The sequence below is a fragment of the Heptranchias perlo genome, chromosome 3 (assembly GCF_035084215.1).
Source record: "Heptranchias perlo isolate sHepPer1 chromosome 3, sHepPer1.hap1, whole genome shotgun sequence".
In the NCBI taxonomy this organism is placed as follows: Eukaryota; Metazoa; Chordata; class Chondrichthyes; order Hexanchiformes; family Hexanchidae; genus Heptranchias; species Heptranchias perlo.
In genome coordinates this window covers 58264538-58281531 of record NC_090327.1, presented here as the reverse complement: position 1 = coordinate 58281531, position 16994 = coordinate 58264538, and the positions used below count along the sequence as shown (strand labels likewise).

At 42.2% G+C, this 16994-nt stretch overlaps 1 protein-coding gene across 1 annotated transcript in view; it reads left to right on the top strand.

Moving 5' to 3' along the window:
- Nucleotides 1-2700: 2700 nt before the first annotated feature.
- The window catches only part of LOC137308214 (ras-related protein Rab-10-like), a 37300-nt gene continuing 23006 nt past the window's right edge, over nt 2701-16994 (top strand). Inside the window, exon 1 of the mRNA XM_067977062.1 lies at nt 2701-3658. Within this exon, the coding sequence (XP_067833163.1) occupies nt 3526-3658 (133 nt within the window). The 5' untranslated portion in view covers nt 2701-3525. The remainder of the gene's footprint in view (nt 3659-16994) is intronic.

Genomic DNA, 16994 nt, shown 5'->3' with positions numbered 1-16994 from the left:
AACTTCAATCACGTAGCAGCGATTAGGCTTGTTGGGTCAGGTGGAGAGGTGGCATAGAAAGTTCTGGATCTTTCATTATTGCCTGCTAATTCTCCTTTTGAATCTGGGTTAAAGTGGGAAGAAATTTTTGTGAGAAACGTGAAGATCATCTTTTACTGCACAAACTTACTACTTTTCAAAAAACACAGTCTCATGCTTATTATACTATGTACTAAGGCCAAACGAATTCCTTTGCTGTCACCCAGTGGCTTCATAGAGGAACTGCAGGTCGACTCACAATGAGAAAATAATGAAGTGGGATTGGGTTGGAATTTGTGTTTCATCACAGGTCTTTTATCATTGTAAATGCCTATCACAGCGCCACCTACGGGCGTAACGTGTACTGCAGACAAATGTTCGAAAATGGATTTTCGACAGGAATTTTCAATGCATTTTTAAATGGATTATTTTGACCCACTCTGCATTTTTAATATATGATGAGTTCACATTTTAAAAATCTGATTAACCTGATTGCCTTGATTGATTCATTCCTCTCTTTCCCATAACAGCAATATTATTTTTGTCTTTCTTCTCCCTATAGTCCTCCATATCCTGCCCCAACATCCTGGAGCACTTCTTTATTTTAGCGAGCCGTATCTTCTATTTTTATTTCAGATTTCCAGCATCTTTAGTTTTTCCTGTTTTCTGTTGTTAAAAACGGATGCCGAAGGTACTGCACCAGTAGGTGATGCTGTCAATGTAACCTTCTGTGACAAATTGGGAACAATGGGGCACCACCTAACATTACGTGACAGGCCAACCGGCACTCTGAATAAGTCATGTATATGTATTCGTCCCAGAAAAGAATTAGCATTTGTGGTATCAAAAAAAATCAAATGAAGTAGGTATATGTTTAATCCAATTGAATGATCACAATGCATTAAGCTTTTTAATTGAAATAAAAAGTAGTCATGGGAATTGAGCTCGCAAATGCCTGAAGGAATGCAGTCCAGACAACTGAGAAAAATATATTAAGTGGTGGAAGCACTCCCCTCCTTTCTCCACCACCCCTCTTAAACGCCCCCACACCTCTTCCCTGCTATTTGCTTTCACCTCCTCCCCCTTCATCTCTCCATCTTCCCCCACTCTCTAACCCTGCTTGACCAGAAAAATTCCAATTAGTCTTGACCACCAATGTGGAACGCCACAGGAGATCAACTAGTCTTTATAAAATAGATCAATATCTGGTTAAATACTCTTGAAGGCAGTCAAATAAGCAGAATTTTTGCAGGTGGTTTGGTAAAATTAAACATTCTGATTTGGCTGTATCAACAGATATTAGCTTCTTCAGAAAATATTCGAATTGAGGAGCAAGTTTGAAATTAATGTTTAAATTATCAAGCACTGCTGCCTGCTCTCCGACATCATTCTCAACCAGATGAGAAATGCCAGGAATGTGCTCTCATCCAAGCAGCATTCTGTTTCCACAGTAATGGTCTGTCAGTTCTAATGCTTGAAAAACTTGTAAAAACAAAAATTGTAAAAAAAATAAATAGGTCATGTTGAACCAGTGGCTATAGTGAATGATTCAGCATATTCAATTGTGGAAAAAGGCATCTCCAGTTGATTTAACACTCTGTTCTCCTTTAGTTAGTCTAGTTCCCTAATGGCCAACACAGTATAATGATTTTTTTTTAAAACTGTGCGGGACAATAAACTCAAAATTTTAGCTGCACTGCACATTTTTGATAATAAAAGATACCGCTTTGTTATTCAGGTTTCCAACTTCATGTCACACCCATTGTGCATGATCATGCGCATAAATGGCCTATACATTTTCTAACTTTATGGCTCTCTGGTATTAAGAACAAGGTATCACTACAATATGCAAATATTAAGCAGGTTTCATCAGGAAACAAAAAACCTTGGTCCACACCTGAAACATTAACTTTGTTCTCGCCACAGATGCTGCCTGAGAGCTTCCAGTATTTACAACATTTCTTTCACCAGATATTGTTGCGTTTCACGAAGCAATGTATTACATTACGTTATGAAGGGAGTAATGCAAAACAAAGGCACGTTTTGTGGTTGAAATGTTTTCTATGCGAAAATATTATAGCAGAGGAGAGGGGAAGAGCAATCATTTTTGATTTTTTTTTGCTATCATAGAATCTTACAGCGCAGGAGGTCATTCGGCCCATCGTACCCTTGCCGGCTCTTTGAAAGAGCTATCCAATTCGTTCTACTGCCCTGCTTTTTCCCTTTTCAAGTATGTATCCAATTCCCTATCCAGCCTAACCTGGATTGTTATCTTGACTTGAAATGCGAGTCTGCAGAACAGGGGCAAAGAATATGAATGATAAACGAGTCTTTAAAAATGAGCTATCACAATCTAAGTGCGACATAAAACGATTTAAAATATGAATTAATGCGAAAATGTTTTCGCTAACCTGCAGTGCTATTTTGCCACTGTGTTACCCACCCCCACAATCCCCTCTCGTTTTGTCCAAGTTTCCTATCTTGACTCGTGCCTAAGTCCCGCGCTCCTGTGACGTGGCCACGCCGATTGTCTGTGATTGTCGGGCGGTCCGTGCTCACTGCCGCTCGCGCAGACTTTCGCGAGCCGTCGGTTGATCGTCGAGAGGGAGCACGTGGTTCGGAACGAGCAGCGGCTCAGACCTGTTGAAGTTCAGCACCGCTCCGGGCTCGGTGCACCGTTTAACAGTTTTTGAAGTACAGCTCTGCGATTTACATTGGGAATAGGTGCTGAGAGTGGAATTCGCGTAGGCCTGGGTCTGGGGACTGCACACTGCGAAATGTCCTGTCCACTGAGACTGGTCCTAACTTTACCGGCGAAGAAATGAGAGTTGCCATTAGGCTGGTCCTGTGCTATCCAGAGAGGAATTGATCTCACTGAGACTTTTCCAGTCCATCGAGAAGCTGAGAACTTTTCATGGAGACTCATTCTGTCCTAAGCAGAGAGGATTTCCGGGCTTTCCATTAGACCCCATCCATTCCTATCGGACGAGGAACTCGAGGCTTACATTTGAAGCTTGATCTGACTAATACAAGGAGGAACTGAGAGCAGACTTCAACATTGAAGAACTAACTGCTGTTCATTGAGGCACTGAGGACTATACATCTGAGACTTGCCCAGTGCATTAAGACACCATTGTCCATGGACACATGCCCTGTTCATTGAGGTTTGTCTTGCTCACTGATGAGCTGAGGGCTGTCCATTGAGCCTCATCCTATTTATTCAAGAGAACCCAGGATCATCCATTGATCCTCATCCTATCTATTTCCATCCATATTGTCTGATGAGAAAACTCATCTTGTCTTTCCAAGGGAACTGAGGCTTGTTGATTGAGGCTCTATTGCCCATTCAGGCTTATTCCATCCAATAGAAACTGAGAACTGTCTATTCAAGTTAGGCCCATCTGACAAGTACTTAATTGAAAGGGTTGCCTCTTCAAGTGGGAATTCTGAATAAGTATATGAATTTCAGTGGAAGGGTGTTTACTCTGTGACTCTGCTGGCTTCAAAATGGAAGATGTGAATCTATCTGGAGATATTCTTTCAAAAGTCATTATGGTGGGAGACTCCAATGTAGGTAAAACTGCCATATTAAAGAGATTAACTGAGGACAATTTCCATGCTTCATTCTTACCCACAATAGGCAAGTATTGTCAGAAGAATTTAAAAGAGCTGATTTCCATGAGTTTCTCCAAATATTTTACATCAAGAATTTAACTTCATGTATGACATCAAAACTAAGTTAATTGAGGAAAAGAAGCACAAGATCAGTTTTTCCTCTTCCAAAAATAATAGTAGCATGGCCAAGATTACAGACTGCTGGCCTCACTATATACTGCAAGGCTGTTCCCTCCTACTAATTTTAATAGACTCTGTACATATGCAACAAGTTGCATGGAGGCACATAACTGGCTGGGAGTTGGAAAGCCAGCATAGCAGCAGTGCTTAAAGTGCTGCTGCTCATCACTAAATGGGACAGAATTTTTTGATGTGCCAGATGTATTGTTTTCACTGGAATATTTAGTCATTGGTTTGTTAAAAGTTTTTAGAAATGTACAATGTCAAATAATGCCTTTTGATGATGTTATGGAGGCCCTGCTGTAAGAGTTGCGGCAAAGAAGGGTGTCCATCTTTAGAGCTCCTGTGAAAACAGGTGCAAGCTGCCTGAATTAAGGTTATTAAGAGAGTGAGTGCAGTCTCCCAGGTATGTTGAAGCAAATGCACAAGAAATTTTAATGTATCAGGAGTGCTAAGGTGAGTGTACCCTAATTTCAACAGATGGTTACTATTGGTACATTACATTATGGTACCAACAGAACTTGTCCTGGGGCATCTTTGAAAAGGCACCAAAAAAACCTGGAGATAACCGTTCACCGTTTTCACACATGCTTTTATGGAAATAAAGCTGCTGGGTACACTTTGTATGTGCCACTGAAGTAGCTTGCACTGGCACCATAAATCTTGTACTGTGTGCCCTGAACCAACACTGCTGCCAGAAAATACATGCAGGCTACATTCTGATGGATTCTTACAAGGAAGAATGTAGTCTGACCACAGGGTTGGTTGTCTAGCTCTTCCAAATTCTAAAATCTGGATGTGTTTATGCTTTCAGGAGATATACTTTGCAGAACAGCAGCATGGCACATAATATATCTGTTAGAAGGCACTCCCTTTTGACATCTTCCTTTTCTTTTATATACAGACTTCCGAAGATGATGTGTCAGCCCCAAGTGATACTCAGGATATTTGCAGTTCACAGCACATCATGACATACATTATATCTGTTGCAGGCACCAACAGAGATACTGCACCAGGGTGCCTTTAGAGAATTTGAGGAGAGAGCATAGGTGAAGCGCAAATAATCAGTGAGGAACAAGTGGAGATGGCACCAGAGGAACAGGAGCAATGGGCATTGTTTCCTCAACTATATGGGTCAAAGACTGGTACTCCACTGGGCCAGCCGTCAGAAGGAGGTTGATGGATGAGTAAATGGCCTTCATGAGATCTTTTGAGACTGCACTGAACAGCCTGTAAGGGTTATCAGGGAATGTGCAGCAGTGCATGTCTGCAGCCATGTATCATGGATTTACATAGCTACAGTGCACATTGGAAGCTATGGCAACTCCATGACCATCTGCCAGGGAGGCCCAAGGACAGAAGGCCCAATCCAAGACGTGTTTCTCTTCAGTACATAATGACTGGACTATTGAAAGCTTGGGCTCAAACTTACAAGTACCTGGGCACCAGATTAGACAGGTTTGGACGTGCTCAACTTGGGAGAACCTCGATGGTGAACATCACTCTTCTCACTGGTAACTTATTGTCTGCGTGGCCACAGATGTCTGTTCATTGTGTGAGGGTGCGCAGCAACTGGGGCATGCCAGGATGTGATAGAGATGAGCCAGCTTCCTTTCAGGGATCTGTCACACCTGTTCAATCAGGCTGCCCCTTTAAAGGATTGATGAAGTGCCAGGTAGAGGATGGGTGCATGTAGCCACTACCTTCTCAGATAGCTGTTGCAGAGCCATTTTATGACTCAGCACCCAGAGACATACAACTACCTCCATCCCATGAGCCCTCATTGAACAACAGCTGCCTGCAATCACATTTGCTCCTCAGGGAACACTGAAACATAGCATAAGGTTATGAACTAGGAGACCCTTTCTATAGGGTCACTAAAAAGTGGCATGGAGGTTATCAGTAGTTATCAGTAGTTTCACATGCATGGGAATCAGGGGGAAAACTCTCCAGTGGCTGGAGTCATACCTCGCACAAAGGAAGATGGTAGTCATCTTAGCCCGAGGACATTGCTGCAGGAGTTCCTCAGGGCAGTGTCCTAGGCCCAACCATCTTCAGCTGCTTCATCAATGACCTTCCCAACATCATAAGGTCAGAAATGGGGATGTGTGCTGATGATTGCACAGTGTTCAGTTCCATTCGCAACCCCTCAGATAATGAACCAGTCCAAGCCCGCATGCAGCAAGACCTGGACAACATCCAGGCTTGGGCTGATAAGTGGCAAGTAACATTTGTGCCAGACAAGTGCCAGGCAATGACCATCTCCAACAAGAGAGAGTCTAACCACCTCCCCTTGACATTCAATGGCATTACCATCACCGAATCCCCCACCATCGACATCCTGGAGATCACCATTGACCAGAAACTTAACTGGACCAGCCACATAAATACTGTGGCTATAAGAGCAGGTCAGAGGCTGGGTATTCTGCGGCGAGTGACTTATCTCCTGACTCTCCAAAGCCTTTCCACCATCTACAAGGCACAAGTCAGGAGTGTGATGGAATACTCTCCACTTGCCTGGATGAGTGCAGCTCCAACAACACTCAAGAAGCTCGACACCATCCAGGACAAAGCAGCCCGCTTGATTGCACCACATCGACCATCCTAAATATTCATTCCCTTCACCACCAGCGCACTGTGGCTGCAGTGTACCATCCACAAGATGCACCACAGCAACTCACCAAGGCTTCTTTGACAGCACCTCTCAAACCCGCGACCTCTAGTACCTAGAAGGACAAGGGCAGCAGGCACATGGGAACAACACCACCTGTACGTCCCCTCCAAGTCACACACCATCCCAATTTGGAAATATATCATTGTTCCTTCATCGTCGCTGGGTCAAAATCCTGGAACTCCCTTCCTAACAGCACTGTGGGAGAACCTGGACCAAACAGACTGCAGTGGTTCAAGAAGGCGGCTCACCACCACCTTCTCAAGGGCAATTAGGGATGGGCAATAAATGCTGACCTCGCCATCGACGCCCGCATCCCATGAACGAATAAAGAAAAAGAATCATATCAAATTTACGGCTCAGAAGGAGGCCTTCCGTTCCATCGTGTCCGCGGCGGTCGAAAATGAGCCATCCAGCCTAATCCCACTTTCCAGCACTTGGTCCGTAGCCTTGTAGGTCACAGCACTTCAGATGCACATCCAGGTACTTTTTAAATGAGTTGAGGGTTTCTGCCTCTACCACCCTTTCGGGCAGTGAGATCCAGACGCCTACAACCCTCTGGGTGAAAATTTTTTTCCTCAGCTCCCCTCTAATCCTTCTATCAATCACTTTAAATCTATGCCCCAGGTTATTGACCTCTCTGCTAAAGGAAATACGTCCTTCCTATCCACTCTAGGCCCCTCATGATTTTATACATCTCAATTAAATCACTCCTCAGCCTTCTCTGTTCCAAAGAGAACAACCCCAGCCTATCCAATTTTTCCTCATAGCTAAAATTCTCCAGCCCTGGCAACATCCTCGCAAATCTCCTCAGTACCCTCTCGCATACAATTACACCTTTCCTATAAAGTGGTGACCAGAACTGTGGCCTAACCAGTGTTTTATACATTTCCAGCATACATCCTGCTCTTATATTCTATGCCTTGGCTAATAAAGAAAAGTATTCCATATGCCAACTTAGCCACCTTACCTACCTGTCCTGCTACCTTCAGGGATCTGTGGATATGCACTCCAAGGTGCCTCACTTCCTCTACACCTTTCAGTAACCTCCCATTTATTGTGTACTCCCCTGCCTTGTTTGCCCTCCCCAATTGCATTACCTCACACTTTTCCGGATTGAATTCCATGTGCTACTTTTCTGCCCACCTGACCAGTTCATTGATACCTTCCTGTAGTCTTCAGCTTTCCTCCTCACTATCAACCACACAGCCAATTTTTGTATCATCTGCAAACTTCTTAATCATGCCCCCTACATTTAAGTCCAAATCATTAATATATATATTACAAAAAGCAAGGGACCTAGTACTGAGCCCTGCGGAACCCCACTGGAAACAGTATTCCAGTCACAAAAACACCCTTTGCTTTCTGCCACTGAGCCAATTTTGGATCCAACTTGCCACTCTCTTTTGGATCCTATTGGCTTGTACTTTTTTGACCAGTCCGCTGTGTGGGACCTTGTCAAAAGCCTTGCTAAAGTCCATGGAGACTACATCAAATGCACTATCCTCATCGACCCTCCTTGTTACCTCCTCAAAAAATTCAATCAAGTTAGTCAGACACGACCCTTCCCTTAACAAATCCTTGCCAACTGTCCTTGATTACTCCGTGCCTTTCTGAGTGACGCAAAGTATTCATTAAGGACCATACCAAAATCTTCCGCATAAAAGTTACCTTTTTGGTCTCTAATAGGCTTACTCTTTCCTTAGATATGCTCTTGCTCTTAATGTATTTATAAAACATCTTTGGGTTTTCCTTGATTTTACTTGCTGATATTTTTTCATGCCCACTATGCTAAAGCAATTTTCTCACCTACTTCCTTTAAAACCCTGGGGTGGAAACCATGAGGTCCTGGGGATATGTCAGTCTTTATTTAGTGCCATTATTTTTTGTAATACCGTTTTCTTACTTTAACTTCAGTGAGTTCTAGTCCTTGATTCGTTATTAGTTTCCCTGGAATGTCAGTTATTATCCTCTTCCTCTATTGTGAAGACTGACACAAGTAATTATTTAACAAGTCTGCCATTTCCTTATTTTCATTTGCAATATTACCTGCATCTGTTTTTAAAGGACCCACATTACCCTTGACTACCCTTTTTCTTTTAATATAATTGTAAAAACCTTTTGTGTTAATTTTGATATCCCTTGCAAGTTTCTTTTTGTATTCCTATTTGAAGTTCTTACTATCTTTTTTGTCTTCCTTTGCTGTTCTTTATATCTCTATAAATCCCCTGGATCTACACTGTTCTTTGCACTTTTGTATGCTCTTTCCTTTGGTTTTATGTTATCTCCCTCTTTTGTCGACCATAGATGTTTTATTTGGTAAGTAGAGCTTTTGCCCCTTAGGGGTATTTACTGGTCCTGCATTAAGCTAAATTCTTTTTTGGAACACCTCCCAATGTTCATCTGTAGTTTTACCCAATAACAGTTTTAACCAGTTTGCTGTTGTCAGTCTCTGCCTCATCCCGTTAAGATGTGGAGATGCCGGTGATGGACTGGGGTTGACAATTGTAAACAATTTTACAACACCAAGTTATAGTCCAGCAATTTTATTTTAAATTCACAAGCTTTCGGAGGCTTCCTCCTTCGTCAGGTGAACGATGTGAAAATAAATTTCACATCGTTCACCTGACGAAGGAGGAAGCCTCCAAAAGCTTGTGAATTTAAAATAAAATTGCTGGACTATAACTTGGTGTTGTAAAATTGTTTACAATTGTCATCCCGTTAAAGTTAGCCTTACCAAAATCTAGAATCTTAGTAACTGTGTTAAGTTTCTCCTTTTCAAACCTAATATTGAATTCAACCATATTATGATCACTGTTAGATAAATATTCCCTTACTGTTAGATTATTAACTAAGTCTGGTTCTTTACTCATTACTAAATCTAGTATGGCTTGTACTCTTGTTGGTTCTAGGTCATATTGCTCCAGAAATCTATCTTGAATGCACTCAAGAAATTCACTACCATTCTGACTATAAACACCATCTGCTCTTCCCAATCTATATGAAAATTAAAGTCTCCCATCAAAACAACTCTGCTTTTGCTACAAGCCTCTCTAATCTCTGAATTATTTCATTCTGCCACTTCATTGCTGCTATCAGGAGGCCTGTAGACAGCTCCCATTAAAGTTTTAAGTCTTCTCTTATTCCTTTCTTTCCCTCTCTTTATTTCTCTTTCCGTACCTGATTTGACTATAATTCACCCTTTTTCCTTTTCCGTTGTTCCTCTCTTTCTTTCTCAATCTTTAAATCTCATTGGTTAAGGAGATAGACTGTTGGTCCTGTCATTCACCAAAGTCCCAGGTTGCCCTTGCCATTCCACTATTAGCTCACACTTCCAGCAACTTACCAGGGCAGAAACTTTTGGAGCTGAAGGGGGAGGGAAAAAATCTAACTGACGGGGCATGGCGCAAGATGCCCCATTCCAGCAAAATCTGGGCCATTAGGTTAATAACTTTAGTACATTTTATTTTACCTTTGTCCAGAATGTCTTTCTGAGGAGGGTCATATTCAGGTAGCAGCAGATGAGAGGAATGATAGAGTATATGGGAATGGATAACATGGTGATTATTGGGCTATTGTGTGTTGATAAGTCAGACAAGACTAGTTGTGCAGGGTTTAAGAATTATGAAAGCAGTTTTTTATTAGTGACTAGTGCACCGTTCTTTCTGACTTGCATCATCTTCCTCATCCTCCTCCAATGCCAATGGTTAATTCTGGGTCTCACATTCATCCTGCTGAATAGTTATTCTTCTTTGTAAAGTGAAGATATGTAAAATTCAATAGACAATGATAATTTTCGAAACTATTGCTGGAGTATACAGCAAGTCCCTACCTGATTGGTGCAAGCAGGGGAATCTTTGCTCGAGCATATCAATGATGTGCTCAATAGTAATTCTGATTGAGACACATATATCACTGTATTCCCATTTAGCTACTATGCAGGGATTACTCGGGGGTGGGTGGGGGGCTAGAATTTCATCAGCCAGGGCTAAAAAGGTTAGTCCTCCTCACCTAGCAGTTATCCATCCAATCTCCCTGGGTCTTCATATAATTCAGGCATGGTGTCCTGCTGCATTATGAAGGCATCATGGGTGCTTCCTAGATATCAGACATTGACTTACACATGAAGGCCATCTATGATGCCTTGCAATCTTGGCAACACCACGATCCAGTAAAAGCTCTGTGCCCTGTCAGTCTGATTCATCCTTTTCACAGTGAAAGTGATGAAGGTTAATTCTGGCTTTGCAAATTACGGGTGTCTGTCACTTGTTTGATGCATCTGTGGTTAGCAGTTTGGCTGAATTGGCAAATGCCCTTCTGTGGTAGTTTGGAAGGCTCCAGTAACATAAAAACTTAATAAGTGGTGACCTACATAGCTACAGGAAGCGCTGTCCCTGTTGCCAAAGTTGTCTGCAGGTAATTCTGGTGAAGATGGCATAGCTCACTAATGGGCTTTCTTGTGAAGTGAAAGTAGCAAAGCCAAGCCTCCTCTGAGATGACGAGGTAGGTGTATATTGGTCTGTAAATGTGGTCCTGGGCTAAGAATAGGTGTGTACATGATGCCTCAAATGGAATTGTAGCTGACCTTTTGCCTCCTCATGAAATCATCTTTTTCATCCAAATCATGTAGCACTATTAGTACCCCTAAAGGAAATCCCATCTTGACCACTTTTATTTGCTGCAAGTTTTGTTGAAGCAGAAATGTGTTACAAGACAAAAGACTTTCCAGCACAAAGTTCAATTCCAAATTCTAAAGATGTATTTATGCAAGAGCTTTTTTGTGCAGCATCAGTGTTTCTGACCCAGGATCTTCCCCTTTGTGACTATGTATGGTGAGTGTCTTCTGCTACCTAATCTAAGGTTTCTTTTAGGTGCTATCCTAGTGGGAGAAAAAAGTGAGCTGACTGGTTGCTGGATGTCCATGAAGGCTTCCTGGGGCATGGGTGGCTTGCTATCTCCTTGAGCAGGGTAATAAAATCGTCCTGCAACTGCAGGTGCTATATATGATACTGTGTTGGCTTCCTGGGCCTGCTTGCTTTCTGGTTCTACTTGGATCATTTGAGTGGAGTGGCTATGTGACATATATGAGTTCTGACAGAATTCATCTGTGCCTACTTCTGCCATGTCCCTGCTGCTGGGAATTCCCTCAACATGTCTGCCATCTATGTGGGTGCTACAATGAAATTGCTGAAGCCCTTTGTCAGGGTCCTGTCCAGATGACTCACCAGTGTGGTGAATCTAGACAGAATCAACTCAAGGACTTTGGAGCCCAAAGTCTCAATAAAATTAATTATACAATTCCTGAGAGAATCCTTAGTCATGCTTAGGACCTCCGCTAAAATGGGGCTTCTCTACGGATGCCCTGGAGGTGCTAAGTGCTCTAGGGTCGACTGCACTTTTGTGAAATGATCAAACATCATAGGTAGGGGTGATGGACCCCTCCGTACTATCTGTCATACTTTGCAAGGTTCTTTGCACACTCTCAAAGGACTCAATAAATTAATGGTGCTCAGAAAGCAGCATTGTTTTGTAGGCAAGTTCTAGAGTTTCTAGTCCATACCTGAATGCTGACTACCTTCTACCCCATGATCTATCTCATCTGAGACCCTTTTTTCTTCCCTGCCCTCTCTGTCTAGTTTAAATGATTTTCTATTGCTGCTTCCATGTACCTCACAAGAATTTTTGTCCTTACATAGAATCATAGAATCATAGAAAATAGGAGCAAGAGTAGGCCATTCGGCCCTTCGGGCCTGCTCCGCCATTCAAAATGATCATGGCTGATGGTTTAACTCAGTACCCTGTTCCCGCTTTTTCTCCATATCCCTTGATCCCTTTAACATTAAGAAATATATCTATCTCCTTCTTGAATATATTTAATGACTTGGCCTCCACTGCCTTCTGTGGTAGAGAATTCCACAGGTTCACCACCCTCTGAGTGAAGAAATTTCTCCTCATCTTGGTTCTAAATGGCATACCCTGTATCCTGAGACTGTGACCCCTGGTTATGGATTCCCCATCCATCGGGAACATCCTCCCTGCATCTAGTCTGTCTAGTCCTGTTAGAATTTTATATGAGACTGGTATAGTCTGTCTCTTCTATAGCAGTATTTTTATTCTTGAAGAATTCCCAGTTATTTATGAAGGCAGCATTGTTGCACAAACACCGTGCTGCCAGCCACTCATTTACTTCCTCATTTTTGTGATGAATTCCTTGCCTTTCCCACATACTGGAAAAACATACATACCAGAAAACATCACTGCATCCTCTATTTTGAGCAATCCTCATATATGTGGCTATTAAGGCCACCACATTATTTGTTCCTATGTCATTTTCTCCTAAATACTGTGCCTGATTATATTCTTCTCCAGCTCCAGTCCTTGACAGATCACTCTCATGGTCTGACGCAATCCTGAGGTGGCTCCACTGACCATCAAAAATGCCCTAATTTCTGTCTGCCATAGTAAGTTCCTGTACCATGCTCTTTAAAGCCATAACTCTTTCTTTAAGCTTACTGATTAACAGACAGTTTTTGCATCTCTTCACTGCTCTATTGTATTTGACTCTGTCATTGTGAGCATCATATAGCAAATACACCTTATGGTCTCCATATTAGTTATACTTCTCTTGGCTATTTCCCTTTCTTGTTGTATTTATCCTGTTGTTCTCTTTTAGTTCTTTTTAAATTCCAGGTGTCCCTTTTGATTTTATTTCAGTCTGGTGCCCCTTTTTAATTTTCACTTCTCTCAGTGTTTTATTTTACTTTTTACTTCCCTCAGGTATTCTTATTTATTTTGGCTTGACTCTGTGGTCCCCTTTGTCATCTACTCTCCACAGGTGTTCTCTTTCACCTTAGATTCTTATCCCCTACACCCCTTTATCCATAACTGCTCAAGTGTTTGCCCATTAAATCTACTGTTTAGGAAAATATGTAGAGTTACTAATCAATTTTTTTCACCTGCTCCCTTATTTTCTTACCTGATATGCTGTTCCGGAAGCTTTGGAGAATCAAGCTCTTTTCTTAAAAAGTACCTGGTCATGCTGGAAGTCTTGTTTTAGCAGTAGGATTACAGAAATACTCTTAGAGTGGAGCTGTCCCACCATACTCTAATTATTTATATACTTAGCAATGTTCATAGCTCCTGATGGAGCCTTTGGTATAATTCTGCCTGTATTTTAATTCTTGTATCTGTGCATCCCGATGACTGTCGATGTTCTTCAAAGTTTTAAAAAATTTTGCGGGAGCCCTTTGTTGAAGCTCCATTGCACTGATTTGTAAAAATTTTTTTGTTACATTTTACTTACAATATCCACAGCTCCTGATGGCGTCTATGAGCCACTTGATCTTTCTTTGCCAGTATTTAATTACTTGGCATCTGTGTGCTTGATGCCTGCTGATATATTTTAAAAGTTCATTGGAGTGCTCCCGAGCTGCCTCTATGGTTGCCAAACCTCCAGGATTGTCCTGGAGTCTCCAGGAATTAAAGATTAATATCTTGGACACTGCTGCGAGCAACCCAGGAGAAAAATCATAGGAGCATTGAAAAAGATTGTGTTTTTTCATTTTCTTTGAACACTTTTGTATTAGTTATAAAAAATATTGGAGATAGGAAGAAAGGCATTTTGACTGGGCGTGGCGGTTGGAAGTGGCAGGTCATGTGATGAAACCTCCAGGAATACGTCCAACCATAGCTGGGAACCCTACCAATCAACTAGAAGTGTTTCTTACTAATTGCTGTTTGTGGAATGTTGTTGTGTGGAAAATAGTTACCACATTTGCTTACATAATAAGTGATAAAATGGAGCAGAAATTGCTCGGAGCAGTGAACCAACAGTGCTTGCCGCTCTATAAAATTATACTAACCCAGTAACTTACTGCGGTCTTTACTTCGGAGACTTCCTTAAATAGGAAGCAGAGAAGAGCCCAGTGTCAGTTTAAGCGAAGCTAGGACCTATGGGAGAAGCAAGAGGATCACACTCTCCCCTCGACCAATCAGATTGCAGCATTTTTGACACATTGCGAAACTCTGCAGGCTTCCAATGTGAAACCAGGAAGTGAAAGGTGCAACCTTAAAATCATTGTTAAAAAAAAGTTGCAAACAGCAAAAAAAAGAGAGGGTAAGAAATAATTGAATAAAATAAAAGAGACAGAAGGGAAAAGTAAAAAAAAATTAATGTTTTAATTTTAAATTTTTTTTTATTTAATCACCAAAAACTAATAAAATAAGGAGTAATAAAACTCTACATTTTTAAAAGTAAATTTTTAGTTGTTTGGCAGTCATTAAGTCTATTAAAACTGGTATTTTTAAGCGTAACTGTTTTATGGCGATATTAGTCACTTTCCAGCTGGGCAGATGAGCAAGTTGGCGCTGTTTCAATGATTTCACTGATTGCAGTCGGTGATATACCTTTAATTCAAAGCTGTCATATCGCCGGTGAACCAGTAGGAGCAAGTTCCGGATTTCCGCGTTTCACTGCGCACGTGCGAGCGCCGGAACTTGCTCCTCCATTTTGCCACTAACAACAGTGAGCGCTGTTGAGCTCAGTGTTATTTTGCAAGCAATTTGTGCCCCGATAAGTTCAATGTAACTCGTTGTATATGAATGTTTCTGAACAATGTGATGAGTTGTGTCCAAATGTTGCCACTAGGTGGCATTATGTTACTGCTTAAGCTCAAGCTGTGATTATTTTGTACAAGATTTTAAAGTTTCCTGTGGTCAGGAATGTAATTATCTGAAAACTGCCCTGATATATAATGTGAAACTGTCACTTATGAATGTCGTTACAAAACTTCTCTGGCACTACAACTTCTACTTTTTAAAATTAATTCTCGAGATGTGGGTGTCGCTGTCAAGGCAGGCATTTCATAGAATCATATGATCTTACAGCACAGAAGAAGGCCATTTGGCCCATTGTCTTTCTGCCTACTCTTTGAAAGAGCTACCTAATTAGTCCCACTCCCCTGCTCTTTCCCCATAGCCCTACAAAATTTTCCTTTATTGCCCATCTCTAGTTGCCTTGAAAAGGTGGTGAGCCTTTGTATGTGTGGTGAAGGTACTCCCAAAATGCTATTCAGTAGGGAGTTACGGGATTTTGACCCAGCAACAATGAAGGAACAGCAATATATGTCTAAGTCAGGATGGTGTGTGACTTGGAGGTGATGGCGTTCCCATGCACCTGTTGCCCTTGTTCATCTAGGTGTTGGAGGTCATGGGTGTGGGTGGTGCTGCCGAAGAAGCCTTGGCGACCTGCTGTAGCACGTCCTGTAGACAGTACACACAGTAGCCACTGTACGCTGGTGGTGGAGGGGGTGGATTTTAAGCCAGTGGATGGGGTGTCGATCAAGCGGACTGCTTTGTCCTGGTTGGTGTCGAGCTTCTTCGTGATGTGGAGATGCCGGTGATGGAATGGGGTTGACAAATGTAAAGAATCTTACAACACCAGGTTATAGTCCAACAGTTTTATTTGAAAATCACAAGCTTTCGGAGATTATCTCCTTCGTCAGCTGACGAAGGAGATAATCTCTGAAAGCTTGTGATTTTCAAATAAAACTGTTGGACTATAACCTGGTGTTGTAAGATTCTTTACATTTGTCAAGCTTCTTCAGTATTGTTGCAGCTGCACCCATCCAGGCAAGTGGGGAGTATTCCATCACATTCCTGACTTCTGCTTTGTAGGTGCTAGACAGGCTTTAGAGAGTCAGGAGTTGGATCACTCACTGCAGAATACTCATCCTCTGACCTGCCCTGGTTGCCACTGCATTTATGTGTCTGATCCAGTTGAGTTTCTGGTCAATGGCAACCCCCAGGATATCAATGAGGGGGCATTCAGTGATTGTAATGCCATCTTGAGCTCATCCAAAACTCTGCTGCCCGTATCCTAACTCGCACTAAGTCCCGTTTACCCATCACCCCTGTGCCCGCTGACCTTCATTGGCTCCTGGTCTGGGAACGCCTCGATTTTAAAATTCTAATCCTGTTTTCAAATCCCTCCATAGCCTTGCCCCTCACTATCTCTGTAACCTCCTCCAGCCCTACAACCCTATGAGATCTCTGCGCTCCTCCAATTCTTGCCTCTTGCGCATCCCCAATTTTAACCGCTCCACCATTGGCAGCTGTGCCTTCAGCTGCCTAGGCCATAAGCTCTGGAATTTCCTCCCTAAACCTCTCTGCCTCTCTACCTCTCTCTCCTTTAAGATGCTCCTTAAAACCTACTTCTTTGACCAAGCTTTTGGTCACCCGTCCTAATATCTTCTTGTGTGGCTCGGTGTCAAATTTTGTTTGATGCTCGCTCCTGTGAAGCGCCCTGGGACGTTTCACTTTGTTAAAGGCACTATATAAATGCAAGTTGTTGTTGTTGTTGCATGTCAAGGGGAGGTGGTTAGACTGTCTCTTGTTGGAGAGGGTAATTACCTGGCACTTATGTGGTGCGAATGTTACTTGCCACTTATCAGCCCAAGCCCTGATCTTGTCCAGGTCTTGCTGCATGTGGGCATGAACTGCTGCATTATCT